The following is a 16,041-nucleotide window of genomic DNA, read 5'->3' on the forward strand; positions in this document are numbered from 1 at the left end:
AAAAAAAAAAAAAAAAAAAAAAAACAAAAAAAAAGTTTTTCCGAATCCTATTTCATCTTCTAAAATTTTATTTAAATCGTTATTGCGCAGAAATATGAAATATCATCCATTAATAGGGCGGGAAAGGAATTGCAATTCCTGGGAAATGAATAATGTGGGAATAAAGTGAGAGTTTAAATTCCGTTTGGTTGGAGGGAATAAAATTATTAGAAATTTCAATTTCAATGTTTGGTATACATGGGAATTGAAAAGGAATAAGTAGAATAAAGTCTAAAATGCCCATTGTTATTATTATTAACTAGCTATTGACCCGTGCGATGCACGGACTAATATTAGTATTAATAAAAATGAAGAATTGCTGTAAAATAATAATAGTAAATTATAAACTTTTAGTTTTGGCAGGAAAAAAAATTTAAGATTAATGAAGTTACAAATTGCAAATTATTGGGAACCAGTTTTTGGAGTACGAATTAATTGACAAATTACAAATTGTTAAAAACTTCTTTGTAAACTACATTAGTAGTACTATTAAAAGTAATTTTTGAATCATCATAAATTAAAATCTTGAGGTCGTTTGGTTGACTTATTCTTGATGCAGCAACATATAATTGTCCATGGACAAAAACTGGTTAACATTAGACAAAGTTTTCCCTTACCTTTTGTTGATAGTCATTGCATATGACAACATGAGAGGAAATTGTCTCCTATTGAATTTGAAAGGCAATCTTGTGTCAGATGGCGTTATAGTCATTCTAGCAATCAAAACCCTAGTGCCAGCATTGGGTCCTGCAAGTATGCTTCCTTCAACAACATGTTCAGCTAATCTTGTAACAACCAACCTAGTACCATTTCATAGTCCTAGACTGTGATCAATATTCCTCATTAACATTATGAACCAACCTTTAATGTTAAAGAATGATTTGGCAGTCCTGAAGCTCTAATAGTGTTTAAGAATTCAGGTGTATAGACATCTGCAAGTACCGTAGATGAACCATCAGCTTTGCACGCTGTGTCAGAACTGTAATATGTCTTCCCTTCCCCTATAGTCAAGTCAGACATATATTCATTAACTTCATTCACAACTTCTAATGTTGGTGCTAGAATTGCATTGCTATGAAAGCAACTACCATCACTTATACCACTATTAAAGTCCAGGAAAGTACTGTTAACAATAGTTGCAATAGGATCACCATTTGATTTCAACAACATTTCAGATGGGATATCAACCTCAACGTAACCATCATTATCTTCGCCAATAGTACCATCACCAATTGAAGCCAACCAGTTAGCAAATTCTCCCATTCGTTGTTGATCCAAACGACATTGCATACTATTTAACCTCAAATTCTTTGTTAGGCGCATAACTTTGCAATGCTTCCAAAGGTAGGATGAATTTATAGTTGAAGAGACAATGTCTTGTCTTGATCCTTTTGGCACCACTGGTAAAATTTTCCTAAAGTCACCTCTGAATACCACTGTTTGACCTCCAAATGTCCTATTACCACTGTCTTCATTAACAAATCGCAATATATCTCGCATTGTTCGATCCAAAGCCTCAGAACAATGCTTGTGCATCATTGGTGTTTCATACCAAATGATCAATTTCGCTGCAACAATGAGTTCTGCTAATTGACTTTCTTGATGAATATTGCAAGTAGAGTCTTCATTGATACAAATAGGTATTGCAAATCTAGAGTGTGCTGTCCGTCCTCCAGGCAAAAGCAATGATGCTATACCATTGGATGCCACATTGATAACGATTTGACCTTTAACTCTAATATAAGCTGATAGTGCCCTCCAAAGAAATGTTTTGCCAATACCACCATACCCATAAACAAAGTACAATCCACCCTTGTTTGAATAAACATCAAAAATAACAACATCATAGATCGATCTTTGCTCATTTGTTAGTTTGGAATGAAGTAACTCACTTTCTTTAGCAAGCGAATCACGATCATATGATAACTCTTCCAAGATCAACCTATTGTCAGTCCTAACAGACATTTCTTCTGAGAGTAATGGCATGTCTGGAAAATCTTTCAAACTCTTATTGTAAAGTAATAAGAGCTTTTCCAATTGTAACAGTGCAAAATCCTTTTTTTTCTTGATCATTTAGAAACAAATCTGACTAATTTTTAGTTGGAATTCGTTAGTTAAAACAAAGGGGAAAGTACAATCTAATAAAGATAATATAACTCGTTTGATACGAAGAAAGTATGGTAAAATGAATACCTTGTTGATTTAATAGTTTCCGTCGATTGTATTGAGCATCTTCGGCGAGATGTGTCCAAACCTCGTTCCACACATATTCAGGCATTCCCATTGTGTTTGCCATTAAAAGTGTGACAAACAACTTTCTTAGTAAATGTGCAGTAGACCATTGGCTAGCTTCCTTAATTGCATCAATATACTCAAGATCATCATCTAGTAACCCACGGGCATAACATGCATCCTTAAAAGTGTTGTACTCTGTTCCATTGTATGTTTTGATGTCTTGAAAACTTTGAGGTCCTCGAACTATGTTCAATAGGCAACGGAGATAATAAAGCTCACCACACCTCGGTGGTACATAAAAAATACGACCAATTGAAAAACCACGTTGCCTCGGCTGCCATTAGCGCACATTTTTTTTTCCAAACAAATTTATTCGGCATTTCAATATAACTTAGCAATCTCGCTTCAGAGTATTTCTTGTTTGCTTCAAACCATTCAGTAAACATGCTTTGACCCAAGGTTTGTCGATTCAAAATGCTTTCCACATCTTCATCGTCTTGAAAGTATACTGTTTGGCTATCTGGTAAGTGGAAACTAAGTCTCTCTACTGCTGGCGTTCTGCATTGGATGTCGTAACTGAGTAACCGCCAAGTAGCCTCTGAAGCAGACACATACCTACAATCATATTACATGTTGATCTCATCCACAACTTCCACACCATCACCATCGGTGGAACTTTTATAGAATTCTGCAGTGACTCGATCATTTCCTTTGTATACTTGAATAAGTACTTGATCGATCTAGACTGGTTGCACCATTCAACTTTTAAATGTGCTTTGTACCTCAACAACAAATATCTATTATGAGGCACCACATACCTATTGTCCATTTGAATACCATTCTTTGTTATTGTTCTTCCATCATTACGTCTTCTATATATAGGGTATCCATCCGCATCAAAACTTGATGAATCAACAAATCTTTTAGGGAAGTATTTGGTACATCGTCCATTGACCATGCAGGGTGAGTTAGATCTAGCAACACCGCAAGGGCCATGCAACATAAATTCTTCCACAGCTTTATGGTAATCTTTATCAATCTCTTGATCAGGAATTTTCGCTGAAATGAATTCATCAATGGATCTGGGTGATGAGTCAAACTTGTTTGATCGAAGAAACAACAGGATATGTGCATGTGGTAGGCCCCTTTTTTGAAATTCAATTGTGTATATTACTGTTGAATGAAAACATTAAAAATTAAATTAATACCAAAAAAAATGAACAATAGCATAATAGAGTGATAAGTATAAAATGAATTAGGGACTTACAGGCTTTGACTGGACCAAACACTTCTCCTGATTTGAATTCTTTAACCAAACTATCCAATTTCATTTTGAAGACGCGACTAACAATATCGGGTCTATCTTCAGGCCGCAAACCTCTAACCCCAATATACCGTTGGATTTCAGGCCACTTTGGGTTACATGTAAACGTAATGAATAAGTTTGGATAGCCTATCCGACATATAGCCATGGCATCCTGGTAGTTTTAGATCATATATCTTGCACCTCCTGTAAAGCTTGATGGTAAGATAATCCTCTTCCCTTGGGTTGAAGGGTCTATATCTCCCCTAAATAATGCATCTGACAACCCTTTGTAAACTTCACAACGCAAAGCCTTTTGATTATTTCTTATAAACATAAGTCGACCAAGAATTGTTGAAACAACCTCTTTGAATGCAATTGATGGTTTCCCGATCTTCAGGCGATCGGCCGGCGGGCCAACACTACCGGAAAATAACAAGAACAATAAGTGTATTTTATATAAATTCTCAAGTGGTTTTTTGTCTCTCCTTCCCCTCCTTCCATCCCCCTCTCAAAGGGGTCCTGTACAACTATATATCTCATGCACCTGGTTGGTTACACAATTAATCTCTTAATCAATGTTACAAATAATAGCTCATAAAAGACATTAAATGCTCATAATGATAGCCGTTCTCTTATGATCGTCCGTTGGTTCTCTCGATCCTTCGTCTCCGCCGGACATCCTCAGGAGTCTGTCGAAGACCAGCCGACAGCCTTGTATACCCAGTCAGCCAGTTCCCCTTCCGACCGACCCCCAAGGAGTCGGGGCGGTCTTCACATGTTTCGGGGTACCGACGCCTTACGGGATGACCGTCCACCCGAGGAGTCGGGGCGGACCTCACCTGTTCCAAGGCATCAGTGTTCTACTAGCTTTTCTTCCTACGGACTGGATAGTCTACCCAGTCGCCTTTATATACCATCATCTAGTCCCTCACTTTCCTTGGTTTAAGGAACCAAAACCTAGGAAAGTATATCTTCTGACAAAGTGGATCCGTATCTCTGTCATATCTTTCTCTCTTGTCAACTCCAATTACAATCCCTGATTTTACTCGATTACCAAGAGATTTCACCGAATCTGTGTGTTAGAACCTTCCTTATTCTGACAGCCGTCCTTTTTGGTCCTTATCCCTTTTGCCCTTATTTCTTCAACTCATTCCCTTCTGCTATAAATACCTTCCCTTTTTCAAAAGGGGACACCCTCCTTTGCCACTCATAATGAAGAAGAAAAACGACGCAGGTCCTCCTTCACGACGTTCTCTACGCTTGGCCGAGCAGGCCCGGCAAGAGATGCTTCGCCAGCGGAAGCTTGCGCACGGTGGTCACGAAGTGGGGGATACCCACGAAGACCCTCTCCTCATTCCTTCTGATGAGGAAAAGGAAGTGACGGCCCCACCACCTCCTGAAACTGAGTAGGCTCTCCCCTTAACCTCAACTACGATTCTGATTATGTGGAATTCTTAACGGAATTCCTGGCTGATGATTCCCTAGGGAATACTCCACCAGCTTCCCCAGCGACTCCAGACACAGTTTTCCCAGTTACTCCCTCAGTTGTTTTTGAGGTTGATCCGCCGTCTCCTCCTTCCTAGACGCCATCCGTGATCTCTGCCGATTCCCCTACCGCCTCAGCTTGACCTCTCACCAACCGACAGTCTCTATGTAGCCATAACCGTAGACATGCTAGGCCCTATAGGGCTATTTTTGTATTCTCGGCTAGGCTTTAATGAATAAATGGCTCTTTTGCGTATGATGTCGTTTTTTCTCTCATATTCTCCTCTCACGCCTCTCTCCAAGAGGCACGATTAGCCGAGCACCGACTCTTTTCTTTGACTAACTATCGCAACCACTTCAGGGCTTCTTTTCACATTCCCTTTTCGGGGAGGCACAGTTAACCGAGTGCCGACTCCATTTTCAGGACTCCGGCCTAACCAAAACACCAACCTTATGACTTCTTTCTCACACTCCCTTTTCAGGGAGGCACGGTTAACCGAGTGTTGACTCCATTTTCAGGACTCCAGCCTAACCAAAACACCAACCTTATGACTTCTTTCTCACACTCTCTTTTCAGGGAGGCACGGTTGACCGAGTGCCGACTCCATTTTCAGGACTCCGGTCTAACCAACACACCAACCTTATGACTTCTTTCTCACACTCCCTTTTCAGGGAGGCACGGTTGACCGAGTGCCGACTCCATTTGCAGGACTCCGGTCCAACCCTCGAAATCTCATTATGAGGTAACAAATTATTTGAACGTCACCACCGTTTACACTTCGCGCCGATTGTGATTCCCGAAAGAAGTAACTTCCCGCGTACATTTCACGTCTCTTCGATGTCAAGCCATTAAATCTCACCCTCCACGTGTCTTCATCTCTTTTCATCTCCCTTGCCTATAAATACCGAAATTCACCGTCCTTCTTTCACTTTTTACTTTTTCACCGTTTTACTTTCTTCCCCCAAACAAAAGGCGTTATCGGATCTCCGGCGCGACTTCGGTTTTCCGCTCAACCCTCCGACCAATTTCCGGCGACCTGCAAATTCGACTTCCGCCCCGTCGTTCCTTCTCTTGTACTCTCTTTCTTTGCCTCCGAGTCGGCCAGGTAGGTTTCTTTGTATTCGCTTTCCATTATGTCTTATACTCCAAGCCGCACAGGGGTTACGATAAACCCCAATGCTTCGACCTCATTGAGCGCACAGGGCGCCTCTTCTTCCCCTGCTCTAAACCCAGAGCCCATTCAAGCCATGGCGGCCTTACCTACTGACCTCCAAAGGCCTTCAGGCCACTTAGAGGACATCGGCCTTCCCGCGGGCCTTCATTCCAAAATTTCGGCCCGTGAACTGGAAGAGGCCCAAAATTTATTGGGCCCAGCGGCAGAAATCTATGCCCCTCGTGAACTTCATGTGTCCGAACCCCCTCCGGGTGGATACGTCGGGGTGCATCTCCAATCTATTCGTCACGGGTTCCGAGTCCCCGTGAGTTCGTTTGCTTCTCTCTTTTTCTGCTTCTTTGCCTTATCTCCAGGTCAGCTTGTTCCAAACTCTCACCGCCTCCTCACTTGCTTACAAACGATCTGCCTAAAACTTGAGATTGATCCAACGATCAATCTATTTCTACAACTCTACCTGGTCAACAGAGTCGGGTCCAACTCGCCACTACAACTCTACCTGGTCAACAGAGTCGGGTCCAACTCGCCAGGCTATGTCCAAATTTCACAGCGAAGCGGGTCCAACTCGCCAGGCTATGTCCAAATTTCACAGCGAAGCGGCTGTAAAATTTTTGACGGACTGGTCGACTCTCTCAAAGGGTGGAAACCCCTTTTCTTATTTGTACGGCCATCCTCCTCTCATCCGGCTTTTGACTTCCCCCTGACCTGGAACTCCTCCTTCTTCAAATGCCTCAAAAAAACCTCCCCCCGACCAAAAAACGATTGACGGAATGAAAGTTTTGAAAGACTTGGGCGGACTTCAAGTCAGCGTATGGTCAAGCCTAAAGGCCCTTAAGGCAGCCGGACTTCTTCCTGCCGGGGCAGCCCTTCCAGGTGATGAGTCATTCCTTTTTAAAATTTTCTCTTTATAGCTTACCTTTTTAATACACTGCTTTGCAGATCCTGAGGAGGAGGAAGAAGCGGAGGAGGAAGGTTAAGAAGCAGGTGATAATACCCCCTCCGGCGACTCTCACACCCCCTCCCTCACGTCCGAAATGTCTAGCCGCCATGCTGCATTGAAGGAACGCTCTCGGAGCCGCGCTGCCTCCTCCAACCCAATTGTTGTTCATGACTCCCCCACTCGTTCCGCGGAGCCTTCACGTGTTCGACAACCTCGCCGAGCACTGCCACCTCCGGCTGCCCCGTCTGGCTCCAAACGTCCGGCCGACTCTTCTTTGCCAGCCCCATCAGCAAAAAGGGTGGCTGTTGGTTTTGAGACTGATGCCGATGACAGCATCGTTCAAGGTGCTTTTCCAGTACATGACTGGCTGGATAAGGTTATCCTTCCCAAGGACGCAGCTTACTGCGAGGGTCACTCCTCTGAGAAGGTCTTCGAAGGCGTCTCCCGCTACTTGTATCGGGTAAGCTATGCTCATGTCGAGTTCTCACATGGATTTCATATTGCGCTTATTTATTCGTTTTTATCACTCGGCAGGCTCTGGCTGTCCAGTCGGAAATGCGGAAGAGAATGAGCCCACTCCTAGCGGATGCGGAGCTGGTGCCGACTCTAAGGGCCGACCTTCTCAAGCGGGAGAAAGAGCTGGATGACTCGGCACTCCGGGTGGGTCAACTGGAGTCGGAGCTCGAGGCCGAGAAGAAGAAGAATGCTGAGGCTGCGGACTTAGCCGTGGCTACCTATAAGTCTTCCCGAGCCTTTGAGGAGGATGTGCTGGCCAATGTTCGCTCGAGGTTAAGGCTGCTGGCTATGGAGTGGCTAAGTTCTGATGAAGGCCGAGCCTATCTGACAGACCTGGGGGAGGAGGACTATCACATGGGGTCCTTGGACATGCAACGTGACGAGGAGGACTATCACATGGGGTCCTTGGACATGCAACGTGACAAGGAGGACTATCACATGGGGTCCTTGGACATGCAACGTGACATCTACCCGGTTCTTTTGGAGAGGGATCCGACCTTCGACCCAGAAAAATGGGGCCTCCTAGCACAGTTAGCCGAGCTTCCTTCTCGCATTCCTGCTACCCCCGCGCGTCAACAGGGGGCCGGAGAAACCGACAGGGTCACTCCGGAGAACTCAAGTGGTGGGAAAATTCCGATGGACTCCCCGTATCTGAGTTCTGCTGCCAATTTGACTGCTCTGGCAGGAATGGATCGCAATCCCGTACCTTCAATGCTCAACATATCGGAGGAGGAGGAGCCGGCGGAAGGTGGCTTAGTACGACGCTCTCGCCTTCAAGGAAGCACCAACGACCCTCCCCCTATTGGCTCAACGGAGGGGGAGACAGTTGGTGGTAACTTGGGGGCTTAAAAAATATCCGCTGCGCTTTGTTTTATTCGAACTTTTTGTTGAGGGGCCTTTTTTGACTGCCTTAGGCCTCTTATGTTTTGAACAAACAATTGCCTTTCCTTTTCATTTGCTCGTCTAGCTTTACTTCGTCTTTCCTTACTTTTTATTTTCGCCCGGCAACTCGAAAGTCCTGGCTGTGGGCCAAGTCCCTCAGCTTGAGGCCTCATCCAACAGGATTTCTCAACCTTCCCAAGGTCTAACGACCGCTAACTCACTTATTTCGAGTCCCTCAGTCGAGGACTCATTCGACAGGTTTTCTCAACCTTCTCAAGATCTAACGACCGCTAACTCACTTATTCCGAGTCCCTCAGTCGAGGACTCATCCGACAGGTTTTCTCAACCTTCTCACTTAGAGGTAGACAGACTGCCAGACTCATAAGGATCCGAGGATCGAAATGAGACTTAGGTTATCTCAACCTAACTCACTCAAAGGCAGACAGACTGCCAGACTCATAAGGATCCGAGGATCGAAATGAGACTTAGGTTATCTCTACCTAACTCACTCAAAGGCAGACAGACTGCCAGGCTCATAAGGATCTGAGGATCGAAATGAGACTTAGGTTATCTCAACCTAACTCACTCAAAGGCAGATAGACTGCCAGACTCATAAGGATCCGAGGATCGAAATGAGACTTAGGTTATCTCAACCTAACTCACTCAAAGGCAGACAGACTGCCAGGCTCATAAGGATCTGAGGATCGAAATGAGACTTAGGTTATCTCAACCTAACTCACTCAAAGGCAGATAGACTGCCAGACTCATAAGGATCCGAGGATCGAAATGAGACTTAGGTTATCTCAACCTAACTCACTCAAAGGCAGACAGACTGCCAGACTCATAAGGATCCGAGGATCGAAATGAGACTTAGGTTATCTCAACCTAACACACTCAAAGGCAGACAGACTGCCAGACTCATAAGGATCCGAGGATCGAAATGAGACTTAGGTTATCTCAACCTAACTCACTCAAAGGCAGACAGACTGCCAGACTCATAAGCGCCCTCGAAACAAGATGTTGTAAAAAAGTAATTACTCTATTAAAATTCATGAATTTCATTACAATCTTTTAAAAGCCTAACCTTCTACTGGAAGAATTTCTTCAGATGTACCGCATTCCATTTTCTCTCAACAGCCTGCCCTTCCGGGGTCTCCAAACGGTATGTTCCCGGGCGAATGATTTCTCTGATTCGGTAAGGACCTTCCCATTTAATTGCAAATTTCCCCCTTTGATTAGGTTGACTGGCGTCCCGGTCCCTTAAGACTAGATCTCCCTCCTGAAACTTCTTCTCCTTTACTCTTTTGTCATAATAGCGTTTGACTGACTGCTGGTATTCGGCCATCCGTCCATACGCCGCATCCCTCCTTTCCTCAAGGAAGTTTTTCTCTATTTGCAGATTTTCTTCATTTTCATCGTCGTTATACTGTAACACCCGAAGGGTTGGAGTGGTAATCTCGGCAAGTACCTTGGCCTCGAAGCCATAAGTAAGGGAGAATGGAGTCTCCCCGAGGTTGCTCTCCGAGGAGTCGTTCGATACGCCCATAGGACTCGGTCCAACTCATCGACCCAAGTTCCTCCCAGGTCATTTAACTTTCTTCGAATTCCATCTACAATGGTTCGATTAACATTCTCGACCTGACCATTGGCCTGGGGGTAAGCCATTGAGACCCTGGTGTGTCGTATTCCATACTATTGGCAAAAATCGCTGAAGGGTCGGCAATCAAACTATCTTCCATTGTCACTAACTAGGTGCTCTGGGAGCCCGAATCGACAAATGACCTTCCTCCAAAGGAACTTGCGACATTGAAATTCAGTGATAGTTGCCAAGGGCTCGGCTTCTACCCATTTGGTAAAATAATCCACCGCCACCATACAGAATCGCAGCCGTCCAGGTGCCTGGGGCAACGGCCCAACGATATCAATCCCCCATTTGGCAAAGGGAATTGCTATCGTGATCGGAGTATAAAATGAGGTTGGCCGAGTGTCCTTCTTAGCGAAGGACTGACATATCGTACATCTAGCGACTCGGTTGATACAGTCCTTGACCATAGTGGGCCAATAATATCCTTGTAACACTATTTTGCAAGCTAGCATATGGGCCCCTTGATGAGCTGAACAAATTCCTCTATGCGTCACCTCCATAACTTGGTTTGCCTCAGAAGGGTACAAACACCTTAGCAACGGTCCCCCGAAGGACTTCTTGTACATGTGACCGTCTATCAACACATACGCGGGGGATCGTCTCTGAATTTTCGCTGCTTCGGCCGGATCGTCAGGGAGGTCCCCCTTTTCCTTATACCTACGAATTTCCTCCATCCAGAATACTTCTGGATGTTCCTCAGGGTCCACTTCCTCAGTGATACACACGTCTTTTGGAACAACTTTTGGTTCTATGCTGGGTAGCGAGACTCGTTCGTTCTGACAGATTCTGAGGAGATGATCCGGTATTCCTCCTAAGGCCATTTTGGACAGAATATCGACCTCTGTATTCTCGGCGCGGGGCACGTGCTCTAACTCATAGGCTTCGAATTCACCCAGAAGTCCCTCAGTGACCTCTTTATATCGTCCAAGTCTTTCATTCTTCGCCTCACATGTTCTAGTTACTTGTCCGACCACTAGGCGGGAGTTGGTCTTTATCCGGATCTTTTGAACTTTAAGGGCATTAGCCATCCGCAATCCTCCGATCACGGCCTCATACTCAGCCTCATTATTCGAGGCTTTGAACTCGTGCGTCAATGAATAGTATAAACGGAAACCTTCGGGAGTCGTCAACATGATTCCACCCCCACAATGATGTTGACTGGCGGCTCCATCGGCATGCATTTCCCACCAATCCCCTTCCTCAGGGGCCTTGGCATTGGGTTCCGGGCTCTGAGCGGTGCATTCTACTATGAAATCGGCTAAGGCTTGACCTTTCACCGAGGGGCGAGGGTGATACTCAATCCCATACTGGGTGAGCTCTACGGCCCACTTTACCAAACGCCCCGAAGAGTTGGGGTTTCGCAGAACACCTGCCAAAGGCTGATCGGTTAAGGGGGTATACCGAATCTCTGAAGCCTTTAAGGCTCGACTGACATAGTAGACGGGATGCTGTACTCGCTCTTCCTCTCGGATTAACACAGAACTAACAGCCTTTTGAGAGGCGGCTAGATAGAGGAATAGCACTTCCCCTTCCTTCGGAGTAGATAGTAGTGGCGGAGTCTGTAAATAATCTTTTAACTCATCAAACGACTTCTGACATTCTTCTGTCCAGCGAAACCCTTCCCTCTTCTTCATAGCTTCGAAAAAAGGTAAGGCCCGGTCTGCTGATTTAGACAGGAACCTGTTTAAGGCTGCGAGTCGCCCCGTTAACCTTTGTAGTTCCTTCAAGGTCCCGGGAGGCTGCATATCAAGTATAGCCTTCACCTTTTTAGGGTTAGGCTCGATTCCTTTCCGAGTGACCATATAACCAAGGAATTTTCCTCCTCGTACCGCAAAGGCGCACTTTTTTGGGTTCAATCGCAGATTGTATTTTTCCATTATGGCAAAGGTAGCCGCCAAATCTCTCGCATGAGTTCCTTCATCTTTGCTTTTCACAAGCATGTCATCCACATAGGCTGCCATGGATTTTCCTAGCAGGTCTCTGAACAATCGTCCTACCATTCGGGTATAGGTGGCCCCAGCATTCTTTAGTCCAAAAGGCATTACCCGATAGCAGTATACCCCATCTGGGGTGATAAAGGCAGTCTTCTCTTCGTCAGCGGGGTGCATAAAGATTTGATGATAGCCCCGGAAGGCGTCCATGAAGCTCAATAAATCACAGCCAGCCGTCTCGTCCACCAACTGATCGATCCTTGGTAAAGGGAAAGGATCTTTCGGGCAAGCTTGATTAAGATCTGTGTAATCCACGCACATTCGCCAAGCGGGAGGCTTTGGCACAAGCACTACATTGGCGAGCCAGTCTGGATATTTTACCTCACGGATATGCTGCGCAGCCATCAAGGTTTCCACCTCCTTCTTAACGAATTCTCGTCGATCCGCCGAGAAGTATGTTTTCTTCTGAATTACGGGTTTGTGGTTAGGGTTGACGGCCAGTCGGTGGCAAATGACCGATCGATAAACTCCCGGCATATCTTCAGGGCCCCAAGCAAATACCTTTTGATATTTTTGCAACTCCTGGATAATTTCTTGTTTGACTTTCTCAGCCAAACCCACTCCGATCCTTACTCGTCTCTCGGGGCGCAAGGGGTCAATCTCAACTTCCTCTAGTTCTACCGCCGGCTCGGGTCGGTCAAGACTCTTTAACTGTTCCTCCCGACTAGTGATAGCATGAATCCTCAAGTCCATTTTCCCAATCTTTCGACAGGATTGTAAATAACAATCCCGAGCTGCCTTCTGGTTGCACCGAGCGACTCCGATCCCATTGGGAGTCCGGAATTTCAAACAAAGATGCTCTAGGGAGATGAGAGCACCCAGATCTTCTAATCCAGGTCGCCCCAGAATCATATTATGGGAGTAGGATAGGTTGACTACCACAAATTCCATGTCTATGCTTCGAAGGTTGGGAAAGGTCCCGATTTCGATCGGCAAACGTGTGGATCCTTCTGACTCAATCGAGTCCCCGGTAAAACCGGCCAAAGGTGTTTTCACATGTTTTAGCTTGTTACGTTGTAACCCCAATCTCTCAAACACCTCCAGATACAAGATGTTCACGCTACTCCCTGTGTCCACTAGGACTCTTCGGACTACCGTGCCATGGACGTCCATGGCAATAACCAAAGCATCCCGATGGGGGTGTTGGCTTCGGGGTAGGTCCTCATCGGTAAACAAAATGGGTTCTCGACATACCTTTTTTAGACTATCATCCCGACCATAGATGGTCCCCACGTATAGTTGCCGAGCCCAAGCTTTCCGAGAACCGGATGAGTCCCCTCCTTCCGGTCCTCCTACTATCATGTTGATAACAGGTTTGTGCTTCCAATTAGTCTCCTCTTCCTCAGAGGCGAGTTTTTTTCCTCGATCGGAGCGTGAATCTGTTTTGTCGGAGCGCGGATGTCGCCTCCACTGATTAGGTGGGGGTGGGGCACCCTTCTGTATCATGGCCTCTATTTCTTTGCGCAGGTAAAAACATTCCTCCGTGGTATGTGTAGTCGATCGGTGATATCGACAGTATTTCGCCTGGACCCCTCCCGGAGGTAGGATCTCGGGCTGATCTCCAGGTTTCAGAGGCGGAGGGAGAGGCAAGGTATCTTTTACCTCATGCACAGGTTGGGCCACGGTAAGGCGAGGGGGCGGAGCCCCCACCCTCTCAGCTCCTCGTTGAACCTCAGTGCGACTAGAGCGCTCAGGCTCCGCTCGACTCCTGGAGTCAGGTCGTGATCGCTTAGCGCTGGATCCGGCAGCTTCTCGTTGCCGTTTTTGTCTCACAGCTTCTTCCGTGTCTGCCTGACGACTGGCTCTCTGGATAGCCTCCGCATATGTCTTAGGACGATCATTGTGGAGATCAATAAACAATTTGCTCGCTCGGAGCGACTCCATAAAAAAGGTGATAGCCACTTGCTCGTCTAACCCCTCGATAGTTTGTACCTCTTTTTGCCAGCGAGCCAGATACGTCTTCAAAGCTTCTCCCTCATCTTGACTGATTCCGCTCAAGTGGGTAAGATTGCGCTGCGGCTTGATGTTTACGGTGTAATGAGTAAGGAATCGGTCGGCTAAATCATTGAAGCACCGAATAGAACGGCTTGGCAGTGCCAAAAACCATTTTTGAGCGAGCCCCTTGAGAGTAGGGAGAAAAGCCTTGCACATAAGAGCGAGCCCCTTGAGAGTAGGGAGAAAAGCCTTGCACATAAGTGGCTCTTCCACCCGAGTAGGGAGAAAAGCCTTGCACATAAGTGGCTCTTCCACCCCTAAAACTTGCATTTTGGCCTGATAACTGACCAAATGTTCTCGGGGATCCCCCGTCCCATCGAAAGTAGCATGTTCCGGGATTTTTAGGTCCGCGGGAGCCCGATAGTCCATGATTTCATCCACGAAGGGCAAGGAGGTTAATAGATTCTAAGCAGAAGGTCTCACCTTGCCTTCAAATTGATCCTGTAGATTTTGTAGCCTTCGCTCGAAGCCTTCCATTTGACTTTGGCGGTACTTAGGTTCCGCGGGGGATTCTGCGCTACTTTCTGATATAGCAGTTTGCACCCTCTGCCAAGCTGCCGCGGCTCGACGTTCTTGGCGATTGCCGTTTGGTCGATCCGGGTTTCCGCGCAGCGGGTTTCGTAACGGATTCCCCTGGGGGTCACTTAAGCGATCCATAACGGACCGGGCTACCTCCCGACGCCTACCGTCTTCTCGACGGGGGGCCAGGTGATCCTCCCTGTGACGCCCTTCTTGCCTAGTAACTTGAGGGTTCGCGGTCCCTTCTCCCGTTGGTCGAATGGGATCGGTCTGATTGTTTGTGCCGAAGTTCTCGAGCCTTCGTCTTTCGACCTCATTGATGACTTGAACTATGATTTGTTCCAACTCCCCGGGTGGAGGTCGGTTGTTTATCGTACCTTGACGAGATTCCCCGGTGTGCCGGGAAGTCTGCCGGCTCAAACGCCCCCTCAAGTCTTGGCCGTTTTGTCGGCCCAGTTGTTCTCTTAAATCGACTCCGCCGGAGGGTGCTCCGTTGGAATGCCCTGATATCTGTTCTCTTAAGTCTTGACTGTTTTTTGTGAAGTGGTAAATAAAATAGTGTTTCCTTTTAAATTATTATTTTTTTCTCTGGCGGTTGAAATATTTTTTTTCTAACGTCCTCCACGGTACGTTTTGGCGAGATTAGGGGGGGGGGTAAAGGTAATTAACCACCCAAATCATTTAATTTAATAATTTGGCAAATTGTGGAGACAGGTAGTCACCCCATTCTTATCTTTCCCTTTTTTTTCTTTTTTTTTTAGTACTACTGGCTCGGTTACAATGTAGTATTTGTTCATAGTTACTTTTTTCCCTTTTTTTCTTTTTTTTTTTTTGAGCTCGAACCCACCCCATCATTCATGTGGGAGTGTTAATCGGGACACTGGGTGCCACTAGACCACAAGGTCTATGGCTTATCTTTCCCTTTTACTCTCTTATTTTGGCTGAAATTTAATTTGTTCCCAAGCAACATAGCTTCGAGATTTCTTCCTAGTCTCTCTCACGTCTCTCTCGTTCGGATTTTCTTCATATTCCACTCCTACTTCTTCTTTTCTTCTTGATTACTATAATGGTTCTTGTTCCAGGTATTGTTTCTCCCCTAAATTTATTTCCAATGTTCGATGGTTTTAGTTTATGATGATATGGGTTTGTTGATTAATGATGAAATGAAAATGGCGATATCTGTTGTTTGTTAAATCTGATGAGATGAAGTGGGTTTTGATAATGATATTCATATAATGGTTATAATAATAATTTAAGTAATGATGTTGGATTTATGTTCATAATGATGGATATGATGATATGAAATATGAGTTGAT

The 16,041-nt window shown here is 45.6% G+C and overlaps 2 protein-coding genes across 2 annotated transcripts; both read right to left on the reverse strand.

The window, feature by feature from the left end:
- Window positions 1-888: 888 nt before the first annotated feature.
- Window positions 889-3,746, reverse strand: LOC115995982. The gene is made up of 5 exons (XM_031235125.1): window positions 3,542-3,746; window positions 3,093-3,447; window positions 2,666-2,889; window positions 2,233-2,517; window positions 889-2,027 (listed from the first exon to the last, which is right to left on the reverse strand). Exons 1-5 carry the CDS (start codon window positions 3,744-3,746, stop codon window positions 889-891), a joined length of 2,208 nt encoding a protein of 735 aa, XP_031090985.1.
- A 6,557-nt stretch (window positions 3,747-10,303) lies between these two features.
- LOC115995984 lies at window positions 10,304-14,575 on the reverse strand. The gene has a single exon (XM_031235126.1). It carries the CDS (start codon window positions 14,573-14,575, stop codon window positions 10,304-10,306), a length of 4,272 nt encoding a protein of 1,423 aa, XP_031090986.1.
- Between the last annotated feature and the right edge of the window lie 1,466 nt (window positions 14,576-16,041).

Source organism: Ipomoea triloba, chromosome 11, assembly GCF_003576645.1.
Source record: "Ipomoea triloba cultivar NCNSP0323 chromosome 11, ASM357664v1".
NCBI classification, from domain to species: domain Eukaryota; kingdom Viridiplantae; phylum Streptophyta; class Magnoliopsida; order Solanales; family Convolvulaceae; genus Ipomoea; species Ipomoea triloba.